The 26,105-nt window shown below is 46.7% G+C and overlaps 10 protein-coding genes across 10 annotated transcripts; 5 read left to right on the forward strand and 5 right to left on the reverse strand.

Moving 5' to 3' along the window:
* Positions 1-1,301: 1,301 nt before the first annotated feature.
* Positions 1,302-5,947, reverse strand: RhiXN_07382 (chromosome segregation protein sudA; the record flags this gene model as incomplete). The annotated part of the gene is made up of 20 exons (XM_043327198.1): positions 1,302-1,483; positions 1,540-1,558; positions 1,620-1,643; positions 1,690-1,739; positions 1,795-1,879; positions 1,932-2,000; positions 2,052-2,354; positions 2,405-2,650; positions 2,697-2,909; positions 2,961-3,401; positions 3,451-3,793; positions 3,846-3,985; positions 4,039-4,138; positions 4,194-4,511; positions 4,580-4,947; positions 5,010-5,185; positions 5,237-5,520; positions 5,575-5,710; positions 5,767-5,825; positions 5,877-5,947. 20 exons carry the CDS (start codon positions 5,945-5,947, stop codon positions 1,302-1,304), a joined length of 3,627 nt encoding a protein of 1,208 aa, XP_043185670.1.
* A 2,355-nt stretch (positions 5,948-8,302) lies between these two features.
* On the forward strand, positions 8,303-9,695 carry RhiXN_07383 (lactonase, 7-bladed beta-propeller; the record flags this gene model as incomplete). The annotated part of the gene is made up of 6 exons (XM_043327199.1): positions 8,303-8,626; positions 8,676-8,768; positions 8,977-9,058; positions 9,108-9,297; positions 9,364-9,451; positions 9,504-9,695. The coding sequence occupies 6 exons, from the start codon at positions 8,303-8,305 to the stop codon at positions 9,693-9,695; spliced, it is 969 nt and encodes a 322-aa protein (XP_043185671.1).
* A 60-nt stretch (positions 9,696-9,755) lies between these two features.
* On the reverse strand, positions 9,756-12,202 carry RhiXN_07384 (Kri1 family protein; the record flags this gene model as incomplete). The annotated part of the gene is made up of 7 exons (XM_043327200.1): positions 9,756-10,163; positions 10,217-10,504; positions 10,565-10,925; positions 10,977-11,677; positions 11,735-11,808; positions 11,846-12,025; positions 12,085-12,202. 7 exons carry the CDS (start codon positions 12,200-12,202, stop codon positions 9,756-9,758), a joined length of 2,130 nt encoding a protein of 709 aa, XP_043185672.1.
* Positions 12,203-12,389: 187 nt separating this feature from the next.
* RhiXN_07385 (ribonuclease P protein subunit p30) lies at positions 12,390-13,711 on the reverse strand (the record flags this gene model as incomplete). Its single annotated transcript, XM_043327201.1, has 3 exons — positions 12,390-12,689; positions 12,746-13,502; positions 13,560-13,711. 3 exons carry the CDS (start codon positions 13,709-13,711, stop codon positions 12,390-12,392), a joined length of 1,209 nt encoding a protein of 402 aa, XP_043185673.1.
* Positions 13,712-14,285: 574 nt separating this feature from the next.
* RhiXN_07386 (uncharacterized protein) lies at positions 14,286-15,270 on the forward strand (the record flags this gene model as incomplete). Its single annotated transcript, XM_043327202.1, has 4 exons — positions 14,286-14,595; positions 14,654-14,722; positions 14,776-15,132; positions 15,182-15,270. The coding sequence occupies 4 exons, from the start codon at positions 14,286-14,288 to the stop codon at positions 15,268-15,270; spliced, it is 825 nt and encodes a 274-aa protein (XP_043185674.1).
* A 1,903-nt stretch (positions 15,271-17,173) lies between these two features.
* RhiXN_07387 (Zinc-binding dehydrogenase) lies at positions 17,174-18,404 on the reverse strand (the record flags this gene model as incomplete). The annotated part of the gene is made up of 6 exons (XM_043327203.1): positions 17,174-17,386; positions 17,433-17,683; positions 17,732-17,976; positions 18,036-18,151; positions 18,206-18,225; positions 18,284-18,404. 6 exons carry the CDS (start codon positions 18,402-18,404, stop codon positions 17,174-17,176), a joined length of 966 nt encoding a protein of 321 aa, XP_043185675.1.
* Positions 18,405-20,490: 2,086 nt separating this feature from the next.
* RhiXN_07388 (CFEM domain protein) lies at positions 20,491-21,340 on the reverse strand (the record flags this gene model as incomplete). The annotated part of the gene is made up of 4 exons (XM_043327204.1): positions 20,491-20,795; positions 20,845-20,944; positions 21,023-21,040; positions 21,077-21,340. The coding sequence occupies 4 exons, from the start codon at positions 21,338-21,340 to the stop codon at positions 20,491-20,493; spliced, it is 687 nt and encodes a 228-aa protein (XP_043185676.1).
* A 1,953-nt stretch (positions 21,341-23,293) lies between these two features.
* RhiXN_07389 (WD40 repeat protein) lies at positions 23,294-24,033 on the forward strand (the record flags this gene model as incomplete). The annotated part of the gene is made up of 4 exons (XM_043327205.1): positions 23,294-23,509; positions 23,563-23,631; positions 23,682-23,786; positions 23,839-24,033. The coding sequence occupies 4 exons, from the start codon at positions 23,294-23,296 to the stop codon at positions 24,031-24,033; spliced, it is 585 nt and encodes a 194-aa protein (XP_043185677.1).
* A 576-nt stretch (positions 24,034-24,609) lies between these two features.
* RhiXN_07390 (polyadenylation factor subunit 2) lies at positions 24,610-25,251 on the forward strand (the record flags this gene model as incomplete). Its single annotated transcript, XM_043327206.1, has 1 exon — positions 24,610-25,251. The coding sequence occupies one exon, from the start codon at positions 24,610-24,612 to the stop codon at positions 25,249-25,251; it is 642 nt and encodes a 213-aa protein (XP_043185678.1).
* A 265-nt stretch (positions 25,252-25,516) lies between these two features.
* RhiXN_07391 (heat shock protein HSP20 family protein) lies at positions 25,517-26,044 on the forward strand (the record flags this gene model as incomplete). The annotated part of the gene is made up of 1 exon (XM_043327207.1): positions 25,517-26,044. One exon carries the CDS (start codon positions 25,517-25,519, stop codon positions 26,042-26,044), a length of 528 nt encoding a protein of 175 aa, XP_043185679.1.
* Positions 26,045-26,105: the final 61 nt, after the last annotated feature.

Below are 26,105 nucleotides of genomic sequence, written 5' to 3' on the forward strand. Positions count from 1 at the left end.
GAGCATGATGCCATAACGTTTGCCACACCCGCCAGAGAACACGCGAGAAATATTTGAAAGAGGTTACTGAAATAATGTTCTGACAAAATACTATCGTCATCAGCATGGGTGAAGTCGCAAGGGGGCCGCCTGACCGAGACTTCGAAGCTATAATCAGCATGTTGATGTTACCTCGGCTTGATGCTACCTTATGAGGGCTTTCAATTTCGGGTAGGTCCGTGATGTAACCAAACTATTACGAGTTTACGAATAAGATGTAAGACATATGTAGATACGTGATAGGAATTACAATATGAGCAGCCTGACGTCGTTATGAAAACGACTTGCCCTGGTGTGTACATGGCCGTACTAGCATTAGCTCCGGTTGCATCTGGCTGAATGCAACGCACAAAGATGCCACTATGGCGTGATAAGATCTTGAAAATCAGTATATCAGTAAAATACATCTTTTTTCAGTATAATTTGGCCTGAAAACTACAATGCCAGTATGCTTTCCTCAGTACGAATCAGACTAAGGGAGAATTGATATTCAAAGTTAGCATACATTGGCCTTGATTTCAGTTCAATTCCTGCTTAAATACATGTTCTTATTTTCAGTATTTAACCTTGTACAGTGATGGAGCTATATATGATGGAATATATAACATCCATCGATGGGGGCCGCTCGTGGTTACAGGTAAAATAAAATAAAAGAGTTCCATGAAGGCGAGCTTAACATGATTGTTTGTAAACAAGCTAACGAGTCGGAGCCTACGTTGTATACATAATCGATTTTGGGACTGTTATTATTGGTAGATCCGGGACCAAAACTCGCCCAGTGCTCTCGGATTTGGATGAACTTGACCTCATTTATCCATGTGCTAGAAATGTAGTCCTTTCCGGTTTCGAGGTCTGTAGTAGTAGTGTTGTAGCATCCAGCAGGTATTTTAAGACTATTGAATGCTTTGCCGCAAGTACTAAAGTTGAGTTGAGCTAAATCGCTCAAATTCTGCAGTTCAGAAGTGCAGCTGGCATGAAAGATACATAGCACTCAACCACGCTTGCCATGACCATTCCAATAGACCGCGGGTGGTACAATATTAGAACCATTGAACAACCTTGTGTTTGGAAGCTCAGCTCAGTTTACCCTTAGGGTTTACAGGGAGAGCATTCACTGCACCAATATAGCTCAAAAGATAAAGCTGACAAAACTGTCCAACCCCTCAACGCTATTCTACGACACATTGAATGTGATTGAGCTACATTTCGGATAGTAGGGAGAACAGATAGTCACAATAATTTAGAGAGGGCGGTAGAAGCAATCATTGAGCCGCAGTTTCTTGCTCGACAAATTCTTGTGCTTCTTCGCGTGTGATGCTTCGAATGGAGCTGATTTTCTGATTGTTGAACAAGACTCCATAGAACTTGTCAGCGCGTACAAGCATTTCGGGACGGAAAGTGGTGGTAATGAATTGAGCGTTTGAAGAGAGTTCGTGAATCATAGCTAGCGGACTCTCTTGTTATTAAGCATCAACGACCTATTGGTGGGGGGTAACTCACATGCTACTGCAGTACGGTACTGGGTTTTGAGTTAGTGCTAAGCTAAGCGAGATGAGGCCTTATGAAAGAAAATAGCTTACTTGAGCATCGAGGTTTGCGTCAATCTGTAGAAATATGAGAATTTATCAATAAAAAATTAAGTGCACATACCTCATCAAACAGATAGAAGGGGGCTGGGTCGCATTTTTGGATCGCAAATACTGAACAAAGTACCCCCGTGAGAATAGATAAGAAGTAGCGATTGGCGAAGCCTACCTGTTGCTAGGGCCACCAGTGACTTTTGCCCGCCAGAAAGCTGTTGTATCCGCAACCCCTCATCGACTTTCGAGTTAAAAGACACCTATTGAGAGCATCTAGATCTTGAATAAGCATAATGCTATAAGACTTCTTACCTTGATGGACACTCCAGTATAATTATCAATAGAACTCTGCTGGCCAGCGTCGTCATCATCGTCATCATCCTTTGATATAAATATAAGTTTATAGCACTACCTCCGAAACTATGGGCCCACCTGATCCATATCAAGTCTCTTCTGCATGATCAACCTGCCCCTGCCGGCAGGCACTAGTTTCTCGAATACTTCTTCAAAATTCTTCGAGACCTGTTTAAATGTACGTTCAATCGCCTCGTCCTTTTGACGATCCAAACTTTCAATCAGCTCCGTAATTGAATTAGCAGACTCGTCCAGATCTTCCCGCCGTTTAATAAATTGCTCTCGTTGTTTCGTAAAATTCGTATATTGTTCAAATGCCTTCTTGTTAACGTGTGCAAACTTCTTAAGATTCTCTTTTGCATTGTGAAGGCGTTTAACAAGCTAGAATCCAATCCAGTTAACCAGGATAGAACGATAGACTAGGGACAAACCTTATCTATACGCTCATTGACGTATTTCTCATAAGCTTCTTCGGGTAATACACCCAGGTCTCGAATCTTGGTATTGCATTCATCCTTGCGGGTCAGGAGGACCTGTCGTTTGGTTAAGTATCTTTCCGTGCTTTTTTGTTGCCGAGAGATACCACGACTGTCTTCAACTTGTTGAGTCTGCAGTTTCTCTACCTGAGCCATGAGTTTGTTCAGTTCCGATGTGAGCTTATCATGCTCAAACTCGGTCTCTGTTGGTTCAATGCGTCAGTCAATAGCGAGACAACTCAAATACGAACAACGTGCCCGTGATACGATCCTGCAACGTTGTAATCGAATCGTTGAGCGCATCTAATTCCTGCGTTTTAGCAGCCAAATCCGCTCCAGTCGATTCCAGATCGTCAGTGTCTACATGCGCCAGGGAGTCGATTTTCGTCCGGAGTTCATCCTTCTTGCGTTTCAAGCTCTCTCTCAACTCAATTTCGAGCATATTCTTCCGCATACCCAACTAAAGTGCAATTCGTTAATTTAAAAGGCGTAGGTTTGTGATTCGGCTCACTTCAGTTTTTCGCTTCCCAACTTCTAGTAACGTTTTCTTCCTCGCGTCCGCCTCTCTTCCTAATTCCTCCATTTCGTCGATTTCTTGCTGGCTCAATCCCGCAGCAAGTGGAGTCTTCATCTCTGCATCATAGGTCTCCCTTCGTAACCTCATGTCTTGAATATCTGCTTCCTGTTCGGCTTTGGCTCTCTCAAGTTGCTCAATACGGGCAGCAAGGCGAGTTTGCTCCACGTCTAGTGCATATGCCTCATCGGCCAGTCCTGCACGCATAGCCTGTGCTTGGGTGCGTTTGCTCGTCAAGACTTGTATCTCTCCTGTTAGCTTGGTAATTTCTTGTTCAAGCTGCGCATCCTGAGCTTTGATCTCGGCGAGAATTTTTGAGTCGGCCTCATACTTCTGTGTCCAATGTTTAACAGCACGAATAGTTTCGATGCGGGATCGCTTTGGAGAATTGTCAGGTTTATTGAATAATCGATGTTCTTGTACCTACCCGAACGTCATGATAGCCTCCGGTCAATGCACCCTTTCGATCGACTTTGTCTCCTTCAAGAGTTATAGTGTTCAACCCGTGGCTTCTTACATATGCCGCAGCAACTTGTAAGTTCTCGCAGACAGCTGTCTTGCCAAACACTTGTTCGAATGCCCGACGGTGTAATGGATCGAATTGCAATCGGTCAATGAGTGGGATGGCATCCGGGGCTTGGGGAAACGGTACAAGCTTAGGTTTCAGCCGATTCAAGGGCATGAATGTTACCCGGCCCGACTTTTCGCGTTGCAGAACCTCCAATACTTTCTGGGCTGTGGCATCAGTGTCAACGACGACATGAAATAGACTAGTAAGAGCATGTAAGTAAGAGCGACTACAGTGGAAGTATTGAAGACAACCTGTTGCCAGCGGTTTGTTCAATTGCTGTGCTGTACTTTTTGTCAGGTATCTCAAACAAGCGGTAAAGCGGACCATAAACGCCTTCGAGACCCAGCTGTTCTGTGATCCGATCTACTGCCCGAAGGCCACTACCAGTATCCTAATTCAGCGGCATATCAGCCGATATATTGCATATTCGAAATTGGTACTTACTCGGTCCATCATTCCCGCCAATGCCCTCTGAGCCGCATGCAGCTCGTCCTTCGCAGACCCAACAAGCTGTTCGTACTTTGTATCCTCCCTCCACAACTCCCTTAGGGTCAGAGTAAATGATTATAAGCAACGAATTCGACTCTGGGAGAACTTACTTCCGCTGTTCGACAAGCTTTGCTTTTTTTGCATTCTTCTGTACGATCTCTTCGCCGAGCTGAGTAAGTGAATTGCCCTTTTCCTGGACTTGTTCACGGGACTCCGCAGTTCGTCTATGTATGTCTTCTGTCTTCTCTTTTAGAGAGGCTATCTCTTCTTCCGCTGCATTCAGAGACTGCACAACCGCCGATTCTGCAGTTTTCAGCCCTTTGATTTCACCCCTAAGGTAATTGTCACGTTCCGCACGCGAACTAAATCGCGAAATGCGCCCTTGTTTTGCATGTAATGCTCCCAATCGAGTTTGAGCGTTATCCATCCTGTTTGAAAAAATCAGTGTCAAGGAAGATCAGTGTCAATGATAGGAGGATTCGTATGAGTTACTCACAAACGTTTCTCCTCTTTCTCCTGCTCAACAACTTCCTCCCATTCGGGTCGAATTTCGGCCAGACCTGCTTCGACCTCTGCAGCTCTGGCTTCAATTGTCTCTAGTTCAGTCTGCATTTCTTCTCGGCGTTGTTCCCCCATCTCCCCCCGCTCCTGTAGATCTTGGATAGCGAGTTGAGCCTTTGCTCGGGTCGCAGTAAGATCAGCGAGATCGACCCGGAGTGCGGGTCGAGTAGACCCAAGAATTGCAAGTGTTTGTCTGTGAGATGATATTTGTCGCTCAAAAGCGGCGAGTTGTTCTTCGCGCTGAGTAAAAGATGTCCGGGCAGTATTGGCAGCGTGTATCTCCTGTTTTCTTTCTTCTTCGAGCTATGATCCAGAAGCCTATTAAGATACCAGTTTGTTTTTGAGGATAACCAACAGGAACGTACTTGTTCCAAGTTATTGGCAACCTCCTCCAGCTCACGCGTGTAGAGTGCATACTCCAAGCACCGTCGCTCTCGATCTGCATTGTGAAACTCCTTTAATTCATCTTTTTCTCCTTCTAACTCTTCAAGCCGTGTGGCGATGTACGAAAGTAGCTCAGCAATCTTCGAACGTTTGGCATCTGAGGTACTATCAGGGTTTCATTGACTGGTTTACGTGGAGATTCACCTACCTGTTTCTTCCATAATCTTTAAGCTTTCAACTCGGCGCTGTTCGTAGACTTTAGTGCCAGCAACCTCTTTAAGCAGTGCTAGTCGTTCGTGGTCCTTGGCGTTGGTAAGAGAAGTAATCCTTCCCTGTGGTACAATATAGTAAGGATTGCTTCGACTAAACCCTGCAGACTCTAGTAGATTCATAACATCGCCCTTGCTCGCGGACTTCCTGTCCAAGCTGTACTCGTCTTTCTTGAGACCAATCGTGCGCCGAAGGATAACCGTGTCTTTACCAGTGGGAAAACTGTCGGGTTTACAATGAGTTCTGTAATTCGAAGGTGGTCGAATTGACGCTTACCGATTGTCAGAATTGTCGAAAACGATCTCGACGTATGCACTCATGGTCTGCGCCGTTGAAACACCTTCGTGAAGAAGGGACTGGCGCTCCTGTTTCGACATGGAGGTATACGCATCGGATAACACGAACCGGATTGCTGAAAGCCATTGCAGAGATTAGATCAGCTCAAAGTTACATATTTTCATTTCTCACCGGCAAAAAAGTTGCTCTTTCCGCTTCCATTCCTACCAACTACAACATTGTGGGCTGGACTATGGTTCCCGTAAATGCACCATCAAAAGCGGAGAAAAAGACTATCTTACGAGAATGGTTCGATAGCAGTTTGATCTCGGTATGATTTGAATCCTTGGATGGTAAGTGTTTTAATATACATGGTTGCATCCAATCGTGGCGGGGCTCGAGAACAACAACGCGCCTCTAAAGCGATCGTAAGTCACGTGATGTGAGGAACAAACGTCCGCCTGGACCATCTCATTTATCTTCACACTGCCTCGGGCTCTGTTTAACTCCGTTAATACTTCGGTGCGAATACTTAACTTTAATAGAGAAACTGCAGCAAATCGACAATATGAATTAATAATGCACGTATCTAAATCATAACCCTTTGTCCTGCAGCTAATGACGGTCGGTAATATTACTCGGGCACACCCGATATACATCGATTGACCTTAACCTAATAAATACGACGTTTGTCCAATAGGTGCATCTTTTAAATTGATTTTCATCATACATGTCAATATCTGACTTCAGCCTGTGATTCATCCGTTTACTAACCTCGTAGTAATAAAGACTTTTGTTGTTTTGGATCGTCGTATGCCGACATGGTACTAGCGTGGACTTCCTCGGCGATCAAAAATTTACTCTTTGGATGTGGTAGTCTCTGAACCATGGTCGGTAGATGCACATGCTCCGCCTCGCGTAACGAGAACTGGTCCTCGTCTCGAGGTTAGCTCAATTTTCCAGAGGTGAAGCTGTACTCATTTGTAACCAACAAAAGATTTGTGTGTGAAGTACCCGCGCAGGGCATGGTGAGTCGGAGAAAAACCTCCAAGTGGGAATAAAGAAGCCTTTTCGTACTCAGAGCTTGCTAGTGGCGTTGAATCTAAGTAGGTCCCATACTATACAGATACTGGGTACCGTTGACGCATATACTCATCACTTCAGAGGGGACCATACTGCTCAGTGGATAAAGCCCCCTTTGAGTTACCCAAAAATGATCTCGAACAAATAAAGAGTCTCGGGATACCCTGTATGATCCCTGTCATCTGAGTAATATGATCTACCGATGGCATACTATTATTATTCGAAGAGTGTGTGTCACGCATGCATGTGATTCCAATGTAAGTATTCTAGAATCACCGTAACGCAAGTACTTTTGACTTATGCCCGACTTTTTGCTGCTGTTCAGGCGTACAGGTGTATCTGAATAAGTGGGCCAAAGCACTTGTGTTAAGAAATTTGCCGAAACTGAACCTCCAATAGGTCAGTTAATATTACTCGCGAACTCGGCAAAGCCCCTGATGCATCGGACCCAAACCACAAACCACAAACCACATTACAATCCATCGCATTCATAACGTGGTCTCATGACTAAGACGTTGGCGGTACGGTATATTCAGGCCACATATTGTATATGGTGGGCGTTACATGGCATAAAGTCCAAAAGATGCTCAATACCCGCACAAAGCTCTCGCAAAGTATTGAAAGAGATGTTTATTTATACACAGTTAATAATCTGTTCAAGCATCATCCAGAACTCAGGTTCAAGAGGTTGAGTATAACATCCAGAGGGTTGGATGGCGAATGAGAGTGGGAGGTCCAAGCTGAATGAGCAACTACACCTACGATATACGAAGGTGCGTTGTTTCCCAAGGATCATTATTATACATAATGCTTCAGTTAGACGAATGGATGATCGTATTCTGCTATTATGGTGTACATCAGTACCAAGATTTGGTTGTCATCACCATGTGAGTAGACTATCAATATGGAACAATCCTTGATGACCCGAAGCGCTTGCAGCCACATTGAAATCTGGGACTCTATTTTGGGGTGACCTATCATGATTTATTGACATAAGTAGAAGTATGCTACTCCATACCTGGGTTACCAATCAGATTAAACTTCCACTGGTTTTTTTTTTTTTTTAAAAAAAAAAGAACTCTGCATATATGATTATGAGGAGATGGCCAGTCACGAACCAAATAAATTTCTACATCTATGTGTAGATAAGCTAGATTGTGAAGGTGCTAATGTGAATAAGTACGTTCTGGCTTGCGCCCGCTCTCGTCGCTCTCGTCGCTCGCTAAGATTAGGTTACTTTACCGAACCTGCCGTACTGGTTTCGCTCTATCGGCTTCCCCAAATATCCGAGTTCGGCTGCCTAATGATCAATATTCACGCATGACCAATGGCGTGAAAAAATGATACAGAGTTCGTCTTTTGGCACGCTTGGTGACGGCGCCCACCTCATGCGTCAAAGGTCAGGATTACGTAATTCACCGGTATACGAGGTGATTGGTGCGTGTCCAACTTCTATTTCTAGGATCGAAAGGAAGAAGAATTGGGGATCAGCTTCTTTGCACACTCCAGATTTGCCAATCCTTGGTTTGGAGATTCGGATTCACGTGGGGGCGGGTTTCGCGGCGCACATAGGGAACACCTTAAAAACCTGTCGTTCAGCCATGTAACCGAAAAATATTTACCACCCTTACTCTCCGGTACTATCATGGTTGCATCTACAGCATTCACGCTCCTTGTCGGTGCCTACAGCAGCGTCATTACCGGTATTCGCTTCGACCCTGCTTCGACCAACCTCTCTGTCCTCGGGACGTCTCCATCGGGCAACAACCCAAGCTGGATCGCCACCCATCCACTAAATAATTCGATCATTGTTGCAACCAACGAGGGAAATCCCGTTGGCGGTCTTTCGACTTTTCTAGTCACTGATCGTTCAAAAGGAGCTGTTGTGCGATCCAGCCAAGCCACTACCGGTGCCGACCCTGCCTACATCGTTGCTCTGACCAAGCCCAGGCAGGTGGTGGTTATGGACGTATGTGCCAATTTAATTCCTAATAGAGCCTGACTCAACGCAGCTTTAGTATTCTGGGGGATCCGGGGCGTTTATTCCTCTTAGAGAGGACCTGCTCACCCTTGACGAATCCAAGGCCCAACGAATCAAATTCAACGCAACTGTTTCTCATCCTCACCAAGCTTAGAATACGGAGATGAAGTGTTGATTCCCGATCTCGTAAGTTCGCGGTCACATGCACTTAGCCGACGCGACTGACTGAAATTTCTTGATTTCTTCTCTCTTGGCACATCGGTTATATATCCGGTATCCGCTCTTGACAATAGGGTGCTGACAAGATTTGGCGATTGAAACAATCAACTCCAGTGCAGCCTGGCGTTCCAAATTGGACGGTCCAAGGGTTTGTTGAGCAAGTTCAGGGGAGCGGGCCGAGGCACATTGCTGTCTCCGGGGGTGAGTTTGAAAACATAATCTTAAACCCCGCTCTAAACAAAACTATTAGACATTTTGTATACCCTTAATGAGTTGAAGTCAACTCTGGTTTCTCAAACCCTTCCACCTCTTGGTAGCTACCAGAAACCAAAGACTATTTCGTCGCTGTCGATAGTACCCCAAGGAGCTAATAGCTCCACTTTTGGGGCCGCCGAGTTGATTTTGGACGAGAAGAGGGGATTGTTATACGCTAGCAACCGGTGAATGCACTTTCCTAGTTATATCTGTATTTGCGAGTCCTGATCCTTGCTTGCCGATCCATGAAGTAATTTAGCACAGGTTCCTGACCCTCGCGGAGATACTATTGCTATCTTCAGCTTTGACAAGTCCGGGAACCTTAAGCTTGTCAAGCAGGTACGTGCTTGGATATGACTTTTGAAGCACATGAACTCACACTTAGTTTCAGGTGTTTACTGGATTGAACCAAATTCGTGCCATGTCTCAAGGTGGAGAAGACACTCAATACATTGCCGCTGGCGGCAAAGAGGGCGGAGGACTCGTGGTTTACGAGAAGATCAACAATGGTCAAGACCTGAAAGAACGGGCCCGACTTCCCGCTGGTGTAGTTGCACAGCCCGCTAGCTTTGCGTGGTTGTAAAATAATGCGTATCGCATGCATCGCAGGTATCAGATAGAATACATTGCATAATAAAATTAATTATTGAGCCGTCTCTGCCTCGCCGCCTTTCTTATGCTTTCGCTTTCGCTTTTTATTCTTTAGACCTTCTTCTTCCTGCGCCTGCTCCTCTTGCTTGATCGTCGCATCCATTGCAGCCTTGGCCTTTTCTTTTTGTCGCTCTTTCTTTCCTTTACGCTTCTTGGCCTGCGTCTCGCCCTGGGCACCCCAGCCATCGTACACACCACGAGTGCTCAAGCTATTCTTGAGTTCCTTGAGCTTTTCACCCCGACGGTGGTCGAACTTGTCTTTATGGTACGGCGCGAGACGTTTCAGCCCGACATATGAGTTGAGCTCGGCGTCTGTTGCGGTAAGAATTTCCACAGGCGTTAACCCATACGCAGACGGTTCGACGTGAGAGTAGTGGAAGCGTGTAGGCATATCCCCAACCTGTTATCCTGTGTCACCCCATCGAAGCTGTGGACAGAAAGACGAGAACATACCATGTCGTTAAAGTCAAGATCGTACATTTCTTCCATATACTTTTCGAGCACACGCTTTCGCATATCTTCTGTTCCATCCCATTCCTCGTCGTCCCCTTCCTGTACGGGCCGTTCGATATCCGCGTCCATCTCGTCGGGATCCACGCCTATGTCTTCCTCCTCGCCGTCCTTCCGCTTTTTTCTTTTCTTTTTCTTTCCAGCCTGAGATTCAGACACTGGTTCAGATTTTTCGGGAATAAGGTCACTGATGTCGATGTCATCGTCCCAAGTTGGCTTTTGGTTGTCATCCTGTGCATAGAGAAAGATAGTATAAGGGCGTATTCACTAATATAGCTAACAAAGGCTCACCTCGTACTCTCCGTTCTCAGCATAAAGCGACTTCATCTGCGCATCGTGCTGGTCGGGGTCCCAGTCACCATCTAAATCTAACTCGCCTAGTACACCATAATCCTCGGGCCCTTCTTCTTCCTCATCAAGCTTTCGCTTCCCCTTGTCCTTGTTTCCAAGGCCTCCCTCAATTCGAATCTTTTCCAGTTTTTGTTTAAATTCACGCATCTTCAGGGACTTCAGGCGCTTGACTTCTTCCTTCTTGGCAAGCAGCTTTGCGGCCTCTCGTTCCTTTTTCTTTTCGCGAGCCTCTTTACGAGAGCTGTCGGTTCGTCGGACGGATGCAACGTTGCGGGGATGACTGGCTATGACATGCGAATTGCTACAAAAGACAATTAGCAGCGACCCTGGTGTGCACAGGAGAGGTGCTTACGGCTCTTCAAATCGGAAATTATAAGTGCTCTCGAAGTGATCCGCAACTTCGTCAAATTCGTCCTCATCGAGCAGACCATTACCCAAATCCTCTCCCTCGTCCTCTCGCGCATCTCCCGGCTTAAATCCGTCCTTGGACTTTGCTTTGGATTCTACCCCCACGATTTCTTTGTAAGTTGGTGCTCGGTTTTCGGATTTGTCTATCCATCCTCGATTAAGAATATAGCTGGTGCCTTTGGTTAGAGGTGTCATCAGGCAGATTGATGACCATACATACTTCATGAGAAATTCCTCATCCGTCTCTTGCTTGTGCTCCTTCAGCTTGGCCCTTTTCTTCTTTCGCTCCTCTTTCTTGGCTTGATCGTCCTCAGCAAGGTTGGTATCATTTTCTTTGATTTTGACACCTCCTTCCTCTACCCATAACAGCTGGCTGATATCTTCCCCAACCTCCCGCTGCAGAAAGTCTCGGTACTCCTCCTCCCTTTGCTCGGCCTCGTCTTTAACGCCTTCGCGCAAAGTAAGCAAATCATCGGCTTCATCTTCTTTGACAGCGTTATGGAATGCAGATATTGTCTCGTCTCGAAGGGCCGCTTGTTCCTGCACATGGGTTAACGGAGCCGGATCAGAGGTTGGGGAGGTAGGTCGTGAGCCCGATTCGAGAAGTGCGGCGAGATTTTGTTGTTTAATAGTGAGGGGTTTGGACTGGAGGAAGCGAGTTATTTAGCTGCTGGGCTTATTTCTAGCTTACTAGTAACACACCTTATCCTTTGAAGGTCGAGTGCGAGCCAGATTTGTCCCTGCGTTCGTTTGGCCTCCTCTAAGCCGCATTAACTCTGGATGCATTCAATTCATGCGGTAATAAATACCAACCATCGAATACTCCAACTTTGGAGTCATATATCTCCGGGTCCTTTCTCCTAATCTTCGCGAGAGTTCTTAATAATGCTGCATCGACGGCTGGTGTCAGCTCTTCCCCATATTCGTCTTCGGTCTCGTCAGACTCGGAGTCCGACTCATCCTCCTCGAAATCCGAACCATACTTTTCTTTGACTGATAACAGAAGTAAATTTGACCTTGGTGGGATCAATTGGACAAATAATAAGACCTACGCTTTGCTAGCTCTTCCCTCTCTTTTCGATACTCGAAAGCCTTGGCGTAGTGCTCGTTGACCGTCAGCTGGTGAAGATCATTACCACCAGAAATATCCGAATCATCATCTGAGAGCATTTGTAACAGTTCCAAGGCGCTGATGAGCTCTATTTATTCAGTAAATGAATACTTCCGAGGTTCCAGTGGTGGGCCCAAGATGATTGAGAGGAATAAATTATATATCACGTGACTGATTGACAAAGAAACTTAATTGTTTTATGGTTCAATTAGGCAAGCACTTAGAATAATTATAGATAAAATGTGATTAAGGATCTTCGGTACTCGGATCATTTCTGCTCTCGGGCTGTAGCCTTCGTCTCTTTCTCCTGCTTCCGTCAATACTGGCCGTTTTGGACGCCTCTTTAGCCTCTCCAACTTCACGTTTCCGTTTTTCCCTGTGTGCCTTCATGTCTTTAGGTGCTGAAGTCTTCAACTGTTTTACATGTGTAGGAATAAGCTCCTTAGGCTCTTGGCTAATATTCGAAGGCGGGGCCAACCATGAAGCGCGTAGAGGTATAATAGACGAAAGTAATGATTCTAATCGTTCCAACCCAGGTGTCTCTGCCTGTTTAGCATCAGTTGATCATAAATACTGAGACCGGTTAGTGAATTCCAGCTCACGTCCAGTGCCATTACTGCCACCCGTCGTAGCCCAACTACTTCCGCAAGTGTGTGCTCCCCACCCATCGGAAGTGTGACCAGCTTGATAAACATGCTATCTTCTGAGCTACTAGGAATCGCTGAGTTACAGGATGCAACAAGCACTGGAAGATGTTCTATAAGGATAGGTGGGTCGACGTCTGTTCGACACACAACCACAAATCGAAGTTTAGGTTTGGATGTTGCGTTGGATGCGATTTCGGCCCCAAGCACGTCAGGGTGGATCTGAGATTCGAGTCGTCTGGTGACTTCGTTGATTCCAAAGACACAGTGATTGAGAAGTGGGGGTAAGGGAATAGTTGGAGCCGTGTGAGAGGTAGACTCGTCTGCTTTCGAATCAGCCGCAGTAGCGGATGGTCCAGCATCGTGAGAATTAGATGAATAGGTTAGTTTGCTGAGTACATTGATCCCAGGGCTTTGTAGACTGGAGGACGAAGTGCTGGTTTTTTTATTATTCGTTTCGTTATGGTCAACCTTGGTGCGCTTGGGATTATCTGGGTTATCTTCATCTCGGCGTCGTTTCCTAGAGTTGGGAGTTTGTGCTTGAGATGCCTCGGACGACACTTCCTTCCTTTTGGTCTGATGTAAAGCTGCTCGCAGAGAAGACTTCCGTTTTCGAGCTTTAGTTTCGCGAGCGATATGGTAACTAGCCACCTCGGGTAAAAGATCGGCCAGACAAGCCAAGAGACTGTTTTGAACATTCAAAGGCGTCTGGGGCCTAGCTCATAATTTTCCAGTAACTAGTCGAAGTTACCCTAGAGAGTGAACAACTCACCACTTTATTTGGTAGGGGTTCTCCAACACAGACTTATACACCACACGGCGATCATCTTCAGCCTTGCTCTTTCCCTTGCCTAAGGAAGCATTTGCACGATTCGATGGTTGGGTATGGATTCTGGCCTCTCGAGCACTAGACGGTCCAGACATCCTCAAAGGAGTGGTGAATTACGTTGCGGTTAGAGAATAGAGATGAGCAGTTTATGGCGCTTAACGTTTGAAAATACCCCCACATTTTTTGTCGAGTTGGTGGTTGACAGCACCAAGATCAAAGGGTGCCAAACATCACCCTCCCAGCACCTTTGTTCCACCGCGTACATTCTGAAATGGGCGGCAGTCACTCCGCCGGCGGGAGGAGAGAAGCAGAGTTCTGGGGGCACCCGTTTAATCCATTGTCTGTGATACTGTAGCCTATACCCCGTTACTGGCTTCTAGGCCTTTAATGAGCTATGCAGCAAATGATCAAAGGAGGATTGCCGTTGATTGAAGACCGTAGCATCATAAAAAGGCGTGTCATTAATCGGTTGAGAGTCACACACCCACTTTCTCTTTCTCATCTCACCACACATTTTATTCAGTTCTTCTCCTTCACGAACCTTGCAGGTTTCTTTTCACCTTTTAATTTCTTTTGATTACGAGGTTTCATACGTTCCACTAGCGCAAGTCGCCAACGACTAATCTTTAGCCTTCACTTCAACTATCCAACGCAGTCCTTTTTCCAACAATGATTGCCGGAATTTCGAAACTTATCACTTTACACCTCGCACCTGTGCTCTCATTGGTGTCCCTAATCTTACTCTACATCGCGTATTTTGCCCCGGTCACGTCCTTGCATACCGAAGTATCTTTGGTCTCTCTTACCCCGGCCATCACACTCGTAGCCCTCAACGCCAGGTCTCACTCGATGGACGAACAAGATCTGCGTGTGCTGTTCAACGGGCGGGTTGTCCCTCGGGGTCTCATCGCGGAGCGTGCTCTAGCTTCAAGAGCATCCCGACCCGTGGATGGACCCAGCGTCTTCATGGGTCTTTTGGGTGCGCAAAAACAATTAGATTTGCGATCTCGCATTCATTGATTAACGTAAACACTTAGGCTCCTGTGCTCGAACTTCGGACTCTGCGCCGACGCATTGCACTGGAGAATCCATCACCCCCATCTATGGTAATTTCGATCCGCGAGTTTCTGGTTGGTTTACTGATTATTCATTCATCCAGATCTTTCTGTGCTTCCCGACAACCACCCTCGATTCCTCTCCAACCCGACAACCACTGCCCCTCAATTCCTGCTTGCATCAATTATCTTCCTCACTCTCTTCCTCATCCTCCATCTAATCTTCTCACTCCCAGAACGACTCCCCACTACTCCAGCAGGAATTGTCAAACTTGCTAGCCACTCGCTTGCAATCCGCCTATCGGCATGGTTGGGTGTTCTCGGGCTCACGATGGGGCTCTGCACCGTGATCGCATTGCGCATTTGGATGGGCAAAGCCGTCGAGGATTTTAACCAGGATATTATTGATATGGGCAAGGGTGGTCCTAAGCTGGTTGCTAACATCGAGAATGGGTTTACGAGTATGTTTTTTGCTCTTGCGAATCAGATAGGTACTAATTGGTGCTACAGTGATGTGGATCGCGTTCTCCTTTGCAGCTCCGTCTATTATATGCGCCTTGTTCCAGGTGCAATTCGCTGCCGCGGCTGGAAAGGCCTGATCACATACTTAACGTGGCACGATACGACTGTATATTTCTTTGGACATTCATGGACATAGTAGCATACTTTTATTTAATTATTCATGTATCGAATAGTGGCATCCAAAAATAATACCAATTTTATTATATCCAACTACCAGACATAAGGAATAGCGCGATAAGGGACTTCTCTCTTGTACACAGCATATTTTGGGCCCATGTGGTCGTGGCCGAGTATGATGTTTTCCTATGTACAATTACAATTGAACTCGTACCCGTATTATTTGTTGAGATACGTACCTCCATTGGCATCTTGATAGCAAACAGTGCAGCTAACAAGCCTAATGCGGGGGCAGGTATCCAATTCCAGAACGCCCCCTACCATATGGTGCAATATTAGATACTCTTGCCGGTGGAATGTTTAGTACATCTCTATACGTACAGTCATACTTGCCATCACTAGCATCGCACAGCTGCTCAATCTGTTATTATGTCACAACCAAGAAAAGGTCTGGCACTATACCTATACATAGGATGTCTCACAATCTTATATGGCCCTGTTCTAATAAGTGAAGGGCGCTCACGAACCTAACGCAGTGAATAAATTTTAATTCAGTATCAAGGCCCAAAACACCAGCGACTTACACCAATATAATTCCACTGCGCGTCGAGGTGTTTGAAACACCGCGTCATAATCAATCCTGCCCACCATAGCATGCGCAAGACCCCATCCTCACTACGTAGTACACACGAGGGGTTGCCTCTGGAAGTGCATACTTGGTCAACCAATCGGGTTGAGCGAACTTGTTGGGGGGTATGGTAAATAGGAACAGTAAAGAAGGCCCGAGCAAAACGAGCCCGTGTGCAATGCTAATATACAGTCCTCTCGAACCTTGGGCATATGCACAGCTTTCCCCGCCTTTTTTTCGGTATTTTTCCAATGGCCAGATCCAGGAAATGAAAGATAAAATGATCCGGCAAGCGAAGCACAAGCAAGACCATTGAGTGCCTGGGGCTCGGCAAATGGAAGACCAAGGCCAGCAATGTACATGATATACAGGAAGGGCTAAGGAACGAATCGCTCAAAAGAGGGGATTTTTTATCATGCTATTTAAACGCCCAGGATTAGGCAGTGTATTGATATCATTCCCTTGATGCCCGAAGTGGGTCATATGCATGGCCATGTGGCTCTGATGACCAGGGATCAGTGCCATTTTGAGAGTACCTGAACGGTATCAGTATCCCTTTGCCCTTTCGTTCGAAGTTGTGGATTAAATGAGCAGTTTTCCCTACGGGGGCCCCCAAAACCTGGGAGCGCTCTGGAGTGCTCCGGTTTTGGGAGCCTCCTCGTTAGGATCCGACGGATCCGGGTTGCTTGGCGAGCACTTGGGAGCACTCCATGAGCACTTCCGAGCGTCATACCAAACGCTCCGGAATGCTCGCCGACAATAGCGAGTCCCGGAGCGCTCCCGAGATTTTCGGGGCCCCGTAGAGTTGGAGTATGTTTTGAACCAACCATTCATACGAACGTAAATGCGTTTAGCGAGACACTTTGACCAGATACATCAGTAACTTTCAAACTCTGCCCCCTCTCCGCCTACCAGATATAAGGGATAGTTTGCTATGAAACATCTCTCTTGTATGCGGCATAATCTGCGTCTATATCTTTGCCTTTGACCATAGTCCTTTCATATTCGAGATTAATATTCAGCCCTCATCATCACCTTCGTAATCAAAATACAAACATCTGTTTACACCTCGATAACAAACGGCGAGAGCTACAGTTGCAGGCATCTAATTCCAGAACGCTACATACTGGATCCCAAGTTTACCTTCGAATTCAAGGTATTTTTCTATCAAAAAAGTCAAGTAGTATTTATTTATTACTAAATGGTTGGTACAATATGCGAAGGCCCCAACTGTGTTACTCTTGAGGACGAATAACCAGTTTTACACCGCTCACGCCCTTCCGAGACAGCTCTAAAGCATCTGGTACTCCAGCCAGGCCGCCGTTCACGAGCTGAACACGGTTAGGAACAAGCTCTCCTCCTTCAATCCACTCGCCAAGTTTTTGCCAAAATGGCACACTCAGATCCCTGAACTTATCAGAAAATCCGAATACGTTATGCACAGCAATCTTATCTCCCGTTCTTTTCCTTGAAATCATCGGTTGGATGATTTACGATTGTAAGGTGGGCGCCTGATACGGGAGAGGGATTGGCCAAGAGATCGAACGCCAGCAATTGGGTAGCATTGGCAGAAATTGCATCAAACGCGAGTCCAAGAGGGGAGGGAAAAGCAGACCGGATAGTCGTGGCATCGGTGTCACGGTCGAAAACATGGGTAGCGCCAAGCGACTTGAGGAATTCGGTATGCTGGGAAGATGCAGTGGTAGCAATCGTAGAGAATCCGGCAATACGAGCGAATTGGATAGCTGAACCGTAGATAAGTAAAAGCAAGGCGTTTGAAGTGTCGTACTTACCAAACTGCCCGACTGACGAGCTTCCTCCTAAGATGAGCACGACTTGCCTTTGGCAGTTGGGCCGTTCACGGGGTGGCGATTCCTGTTTTCTGAAATAGACCAGCGTATGCAGTGAAAGCGCCTGTGGGGAATGTTGATGCTGATCATCATTCACGTTACTTGGAGCTTTGGCAATAAGCTCAGTATCAACGAGAGCATATTCCTGGTAAGCCGTATAGTCGTAGTCCAGTGTTCCTTGGAAAATTCTAAATAACGATGAGTTTGAATATAAAATACATTTGAGTGATTTGGTACGAAAACTTACACTCTGTCCCCGACTTTGAAGTTGGTCACCTCTGGGCCAACAGCGTGAATGATGCCAGCACCGTCATACCCTAATACAGCCGGATAAGTCTCGAGAAATAAACCGGTTTCGATTATCTGTGTTTATGCATAAGTAACGTCGGGTTGTGATTTGATAGTAGTCATTCAAACCTTCCAGTCTGCAGGATTAACTTGGGGAACCAGAAGCTTCAGTCTAAACTTCGGGTTTTGTATTCAATTGATACTTACCAGCTGCGGCGGTAACCTTCACGAGTGCCTGTGTACCTCGCGGAGTAGGAGTGAGACGAGTGCTGACTTCGAGTTTTCCTTGCTTCTGAGGCAAAAGGGATGCCTTGTGTTGCTGAGTCATCGCTATCAGATTAGGTATGTAAGATTGAAAGTCTGCAAGTTAAGTGAGTTCACCGAGAGGGAGAAAGATGGGAGAGTCAATGCACATCGCCAGACCTTAAATATCTCATGGAACCACCTTCAAAGGTCATCATCTCCGTTGTTTGCACCACTTATCTCCCGCGTTGTAAATTTGTGGTTCTGCATGCTGAATCACTTAGTCGCAGTCAGCATATAGTTGCTGTTTCCAATATCAGTCAGCCGGACAGGTTGCATTACTAACGCAGCCCTTTGGGCGGCGAACTCGGAGTAACAAATCGCATGCTTGCACAGGTATATAGAAGCGAAGCTGCGCGGTGGATGACTATACGTATATATCCTCCGGAAATAATTTATTGATGCCCGATTTCTTAAATAGATTCTTTAGACGTGTGTGTACATGAAGTGGTTGATCCAATAAACTACTTAAACGAGTACGTATGACCCGCCGTCCCGCCGGGCTGAGATAATTGACGGTGTGACTTCCCAGTTCGGGGGTAGGTAGCACTGCCTGAACCTCATTCCTCGGCCACAGGCCATTGAACTATCCCACCTACTCACCCCCATACCTCATCGAGCTTCGGTGCTTATAATGGTGTTTATAATTACTGGACATAGATCTGTGACTAAGCAACTCCCGCGCTCCTCCTGTTGTTAGTTAATTTACTATTAGAATTTGTAACGCCGCACCAATCGAATAGTCTAATATGTAGCTTACTTCCTGCACACGACATGTTTTGGCCCAGTGTGATTGTACCGTAATATAACATGTACAGTTTCCATGAACTATTTGATATACACCAGATTTGACGCGAATGGATATAATCTGTGTTAGCACTTTGGCCGCGAAGAGTGCTGCTAGTTAATCTATTACAAGTACGAGCACCTACTTCCAAGTCGTGTCTCACAGTCTCAGAGGCGTGGAATCGCACTCCAATGGTTATGTGATCGGGCGTGGCAACTTATCATTATGTCTCCCATCATCATGGCATTGGTGTTCTAACAAAACGGGCCGGGAGTAAGTGAAATTTTCAAAGTTTCTTCTAAAGAAGTCCTCTCGTGCACAGTGACATGCACAGAGTGCCTTGCGGATCTCGGGACGTTCGTGTGCCTGACAGGGACACATGTTCTCGACCAACTTCCTGCTTTGAACAATAAATCAGCTGTATCAATGTAACCAGGTTGTCAATCAAGGTACTTTACACAGTTATTTACCGATGTGTCCGAGATACGAACAAAAATAAGCTATGCTATTCTGGTCAGACAATACACAAGAGGGAGATAGTTCCGACAGCGCGTGCTCGACCAAGCTGATTAACCGAACACACTTATTGAAAGATATAGCGGCAAGAATAACATGGTGGTATAAATTTGGAGAACTTATGTTGATTGCCAAGATGGGTTTGCTCTATTTAACAGCGCGAATATGCACAATTTTTACGGCTTTTCGCTCGATTTTTCTTGAAGTCCACGGGGATATGAGGTGGAACGATCCATCGAGAAGTGCGCAGGTAATGATGTTGTCCGGGATTCGGTAAAAGAAAGACCAAGTTCTACTATGCACATTCCAAGAGAGCTCTTGAATACACGCCAGAAATACCTTGCTTGGGTTCTATCTCGATGACTAGGGTGTGGACGCGACTAGACGTCCTAATTAACCATACAGATGGCCACATGAACCAACGGGATGAGATGAGCCCAGTCGATGTTCGATTTATATGTGAATATTTGTATTATTTAAAATTTGGAGTTATCTGATTATATGCAACTAAATATGATACTTAGCCCATATGACCATCGATCTTACGCCCAAAAAGTGCGGGGTACCCGAACGGCCTTCTGAGTCTTCCATTTTAAGTGTTCCGTGCATCAGTGGTCGATCACGGTCCAGACCTCGACGCGTGGATTTCACACAGCACAATATTGTTAAGGAGAAAAGTCGAACGATACAAAATTATTAAATTCCCAAAATCTGCACTGTAGAACTACATCGCAGTACAGGAGAGAATGCAAGTGAATACAAAAAAATCGTACATCAGACAAAGGTCCTATTCCAGTCAAATGTCTTTTTAGAGAGCAAGCTGGGCAACGACAGCACCTCCGAGAGCAACAGCAGCCCAGGCACCAGTGGCGGCAAAATCGAACGGAGCGCTGGCGGAATTGGCTGCGCCAGTTGGGGTGCCAGTGGCGCTCGAGGAAGTGGGCCTGGGGCTCGTGGCAGAAGTAGTAGGGCGGGTTGTGGTATGAGTAGTAGTGCCAGCAGGAGTGGTAGCAGTGCCCGTAGCAGGTACGCTAGCCGTTCCCGAGGAAGAAACCGTACCAGAGACCTCGGTCTCGGTCTCAGATGCAGTAGGGGCGGTCGAGCTACCAGAACCTATGCCACTGTTAGTGTGGGCGCTTTCTATTAATCGTATCGCTCTCACCAGCTGCTCCACAAAGTTGCGATTGCAAGGCCGTAGCAGAGCTACCTCGTTCGGGCATTGGGACTGGAGGCATGTCAAGGCGGCTTGTTGGAATTCCATGCTACCGCAAAGGCATTCAACGTCGGTGCTAAAGTTTAATTGAGCAAAGGGTTTTGACTAGCTGCTGATGATTACTCACATTCCAGTGCATCCAGCACTAGTGGCAGCCTGAGTGCTGCACGTCAAAACACACGGCGAATATCGCCAGTGCTAATAGGGGAGCGGCCGACGACGTGGTGGTCTGTGCGGCGGCGTAGGCAGCGAACAAGGCAGCGAAAGCAAAGACAGACTTCATGATGATGGACAAAAGTGAGAAAGCAACCAACAATGCAGCCCCCTCGTCCAACCGGGCGCGTTTATATAACCTCTGGTCGGGCGATGAAGAAGGCACTGATGCGGGCTCCCTTCTTCGAATTCTCAATTTCTCCAGGTCGAATTTGATTCCGCCCGCACTCATGTGGTCATTCCCAATTCAATGGATCTGCCAAAGAACACAAACCGTCCCTAAAAATACCTTTGAGGGAATCTAAACATCTCCAACATGTGCTCCTCGACCTCAACACTATTCACGTGAAGGACTCGGCATACCCGCGGTCGGTTAGGACGCAACACCACACCGGTGCTGGGCCTGTATGCATAAATGAGGCTGAAACTGGGATAGTAGTAAGGCCATGTTGACCAAGATCTGCGTCTGATTTTTCATTCAGCCTCATCCGACTCCTTGAAAAATTGGGGTCGTCCCTTCATGCCAAGCCAAGGAAATCTCAATCCTTCAACATCGGCGCTAAAAATACGACAGCTTGGTTACATGGATGTTGCACAGATCTTGGGCGTGTAAACTGCGAGGCACTACGCGTAATCTATTATTACATACGATATATCCCCTCGCTTCACAGCTAAACGATCCAGGTACATGTCATATCCATCGCAACCAACTTTGCACGGTTGGGCATGGATATTCGCCAAGGCGATGAACACATTGGTCAATTAAGGGAACATATGTAGAGAATACCGCGTACAACATACATTAACCTCGAATTAAATGCGTCAAATGAGAACATCGATTAGGTAGTAAAATGAAAGGTCGCCGGGAACCTTTCCCCGACGGATCTTTGACGAGCCTGTTGGGCCATATGGAGCCACGATTGTGCGGTCCCCCCCCCCCCAATCGGCCCCGTCCAAAAATAGAATTTGTGAAAATGATCGACTCCCATGTACATACAGTGGCTGCGGATGGGCGGTCTTTATATCAGATTGTGATAAAAACTTTGATCCAGATTAACAAGTACTGCCTTGCAATTAGCGCGCACCGTCGACACCATGAAAGGAACCAGACAAAAGTCGGTGTGCTGAACGGAATGTGTTAAAGATCAAAGGCGGTATCTGAAGCTCGAGCGAGATCTTGCGGCTTGCGCTGGATGAGGGTTCGAAGAATGGTTGGCACCAAAAGGTTCAGCTTGGAGCGTCCCATCTTTGCGCTGCGTGCCCTCGTGCCTCCCATTGAATGGCTGAGCGCCATGGTGGACTATATACCTGTGTGCTGTATTGCGGAGACAGTGCCCTGGAGACCGCGGGCGATGGAGCACTGTTGGGTGGATGGCTCAAATACCATATAAGTTCAAGCGGTTAGTTGATCGATGGGGGCTGCAAACCCTTGACAGGGTGAATAAACTAGAGTATTCGATGAATGCAGTTGATGTAATGGTTATGTATATAGCCTCTTCTGTCATACGGGTTATAAAATGGCCAAAAAAAACGCTGCTGGTCAGGATTTTAATTTCACGGGCACTGATCGTCCATATGAAATTAGACGTCAATCATCCTTCCCTGTTGAGCGCCGTCTCAAGCTTGGCAAAGCCACCAACGCATTGATACCGGGGTATTTTTGTCATATACTAAATTGCTATTTATCCTTGATTAATTTGGAGAACTGCTCTATGCCAGCCTGCTGCAGGTCCCATACGCTTGCGTTGATTGTCATGAAAATCTCATATCAGGGGGAAAGGCGCGCTCTAAGTTTGCACGATTGTATGTAACGTACCATAGCCAGTCAAACTTAATAATAGGGTTTAGGCATAACATCTAGTCGAGGATAGGGTCGGAATTATACGTGAAAATCCTAGTGCTGGAGTTTCGCCAGCGAGTTGAGTGGAAAAATAACACGAGTGTCAAATATGAGATGTTGCATTATTCATGACAGGTACGAGTCCTTGTGTTGGAGTGACTCTATCACGGGGGAAGCTCTACGCTTGGCATCATTTAGTTCTACGAATTAAATGTACTTCCAGACCAAACTTTTGACGCGATAAGCTGACGAAACCTGAGCCTGAGTGAGGAGGTTTATTTCAAACATCGGCGCTTATCCTGCCCCAGTCACCACGAACATTCAAACACTCTGTTTAGCGCTTCGATGGCTCAAACAACCACGTCGGATCGTCTGCCAACCACTCGACCTACTGCACCATCGACATGGAGAGCCACTCGACATTTAACTCCTCTTCCTCGACCTCCTGTCGACCCTGAATTAGACGCGCCTCCCAAAATGGGACCTGATGGTCGAATAATCAAGAAGGTCAGACCACGACGGACGATTGACTTATGGGCAGGAGTAGCTCGATGGGAAATGGTAAACAATAGACGAATGTATTTAGGATCAATTTAACAACCTGAGTTTTTTAGATTAAAAAAGTAAAGCCCGTTGGCGCGCGGGTACCTGTTCTAAAGCCAGCAGCATCGTACATAATAGATGTAAGTTCTTGTAAGTAGGCGTGGAGACCGGCCGGTGACTTGGATTGTAGATGCTTCCTCCGAAAGCATATACAGATGACATAGCCACGAGCATAACCACTAAATTCGTTCACACGAGTACGAATAAAGTGCGATGCCCGGTCAACTGTGTTGTTGTAAGTCGTTCACATTAAACTACGTGGATTATTTTGACCATTTGGTTTGTAGTGGACTCCTGAAGGGAGACGCATCTTGACAGGCTCAACCAGCGGCGAATTCACCCTCTGGAACGGACTCACATTCAACTTTGAGACCATTCTTCAGGCCCACGACAATGCCATTCGAGCGCTCGCATTTTCTCATCTGGGGGATATCTCATCAGCGCCGACCATCTGGCGTATCAAGTATTATCAACCAATATGAATAACGTGGCCGCGTGGCAAGCCCATCGTGAAGCCGTGCGTGGTGTGAGCTTTGCACCTAGTGACAGTAGATTTGCTTCTTGTGGCGACGACGCGAGCGTTCGAATATGGTCATTCGAGGACATGAGGGAGGAGAGATGTATAACAGGTAGGTCCAAATGCTCACTATAGACAACCAAAACTCAGCCCATCCAGGTCACGGTTGGGATGTAAAGTGTGTTGAATGGCACCCGACTCGTGGATTGATCGTTTCGGGAAGTAAGGATAACCTTGTTAAATTTTGGGATCCACGTTCTGGACAAAATTTGAGTACTCTGTAAGTTCCACATTCTGAGCCACGAGCTATTTATAACAATTTTGCAGGCACTACCACAAAAATACCATACAGGCTATTAAATGGAACCCTAACGGAAATCTGGTTGCTACTGCCTCCAGGGATCAAACTGTACGCGTGTTTGACATAAGAGCGATGAAGGAATTACATGTACTCAAAGGACATAAAAAAGAAGTTTGCTGTAAGTGCACTGTCCAAGAGCTCATAAGTGTATGCTCTGACATATTTTATGCTAGCTCTAACATGGCACCCTGTCCACCACGATCTCTTGGTCTCTGGGGGCGCAGAGGGCTCCATTTATTTCTGGACACTATCGTCATCTACTCCGAGTGCACCGCGGGCTACAATGGATCAAGCACACGAATCAAACGTCTGGGCTCTCGCGTACCACCCCTAGGACATATCTTATGCACCGGCTCTAATGACCACACCACCCGATTCTGGTGTCGTGACCGGCCCGGCGAGGGTCTTAGTGGTACCGCCACCAGTGCGATGGAGGAGAGCACTGAGGATGACGGGTACGATGCGTTGCCCGGATTTGGTATGGCGAGCTCCGGGATGAATATGACAGGTCAGGATGGAGGGCAAGGTGGAATGGAATGGGAAGTGGGCAATGTGCGACCAGGGACCGGTGCTTGGGGCACGCAGGGAGGTGATGAATTTATCCCTGGTTTTGGCAAGTCCACATTACCTGCTAGCAATGACAATGGTGGAAGTGGATCTGGACGTGCTCCTCCACCGCCTGGCTTCGGCATGGATGATGTATACGACAACCGTGGAGGGGGCGGACGTGGTGGATATGGTGATCGGGATTATAGTGGTCACCAACGTGGTGGTCGGGGCGATGGCAGGCGCGGTGGGCGAGGCGGTCGTCGTTGGGATTAATTCGGACGCTCTAAACAGATGTATTTCTACAAGCTTCTAGTACGACCTTGTTTATTTACCAGCGTTGGAGTTGTGTATCCACTTGTGTGTTTGCCTCGAAATTTCTAGAATTCGAAGCGACGAGCGCTTACTAGTGTAGCCACCCCACTCATCAAGTTCGAACTTTCCAGCATGTATGAAAGGTATAAATACAACCGTTCTCTCGAATGGACTCCCCTCAAGGTTGAATCGCTTCCACATTCTTAACACTACAGCCCAATCTAACATGTCTCTTACTCGTATCTTAGGTGATTTTGAGCCTCTTTTCCGCCTCGTTGAGGAGCCACGCACGCATTCCCAGTCCCGCCAGGGCATAACCCACACCCAACGACAGGCGGTCACCGAATTTTCGGAGGAAGAAAAGGAGTACGTGGTACGCGCTGAGCTCCCAGGTGTTCAGAAGAAGGATCTAGATATCCACGTTGGTAACGACGGCCGCTCTTTAACCATCGAAGGTCGTGTTCATCGTACCAACAAGCCCCAGACAAAAGAGTCTGGCGAGGGCAAAGAGGTATCCAAAGGTAACTTGGATAATAACCAAACCTTCAACGTAAATACTGATACCTCTTTGGAATACTTAGACGCGTCTGGACCTGCTGAAACCTATGAATACCGCTCTACTTTTTCGCGCACGGTCTGGTTCCCACAGGCAGTCGAAGCCAAGAACGCACGAGCGAAACTAGAAGATGGCATCTTAACGTTGAATATTCCGAAGCGTGAGGAGACTGGAACCCAAAGGATTTCTTTGCTTTAAAGTTTCATATATAATAAATTGGAAGCGTTTAGTTCTGTATGCACCCACCATGTACTAAATA

This window comes from Rhizoctonia solani, chromosome 13, assembly GCF_016906535.1.
Source record: "Rhizoctonia solani chromosome 13, complete sequence".
Lineage (NCBI taxonomy): Eukaryota > Fungi > Basidiomycota > Agaricomycetes > Cantharellales > Ceratobasidiaceae > Rhizoctonia > Rhizoctonia solani.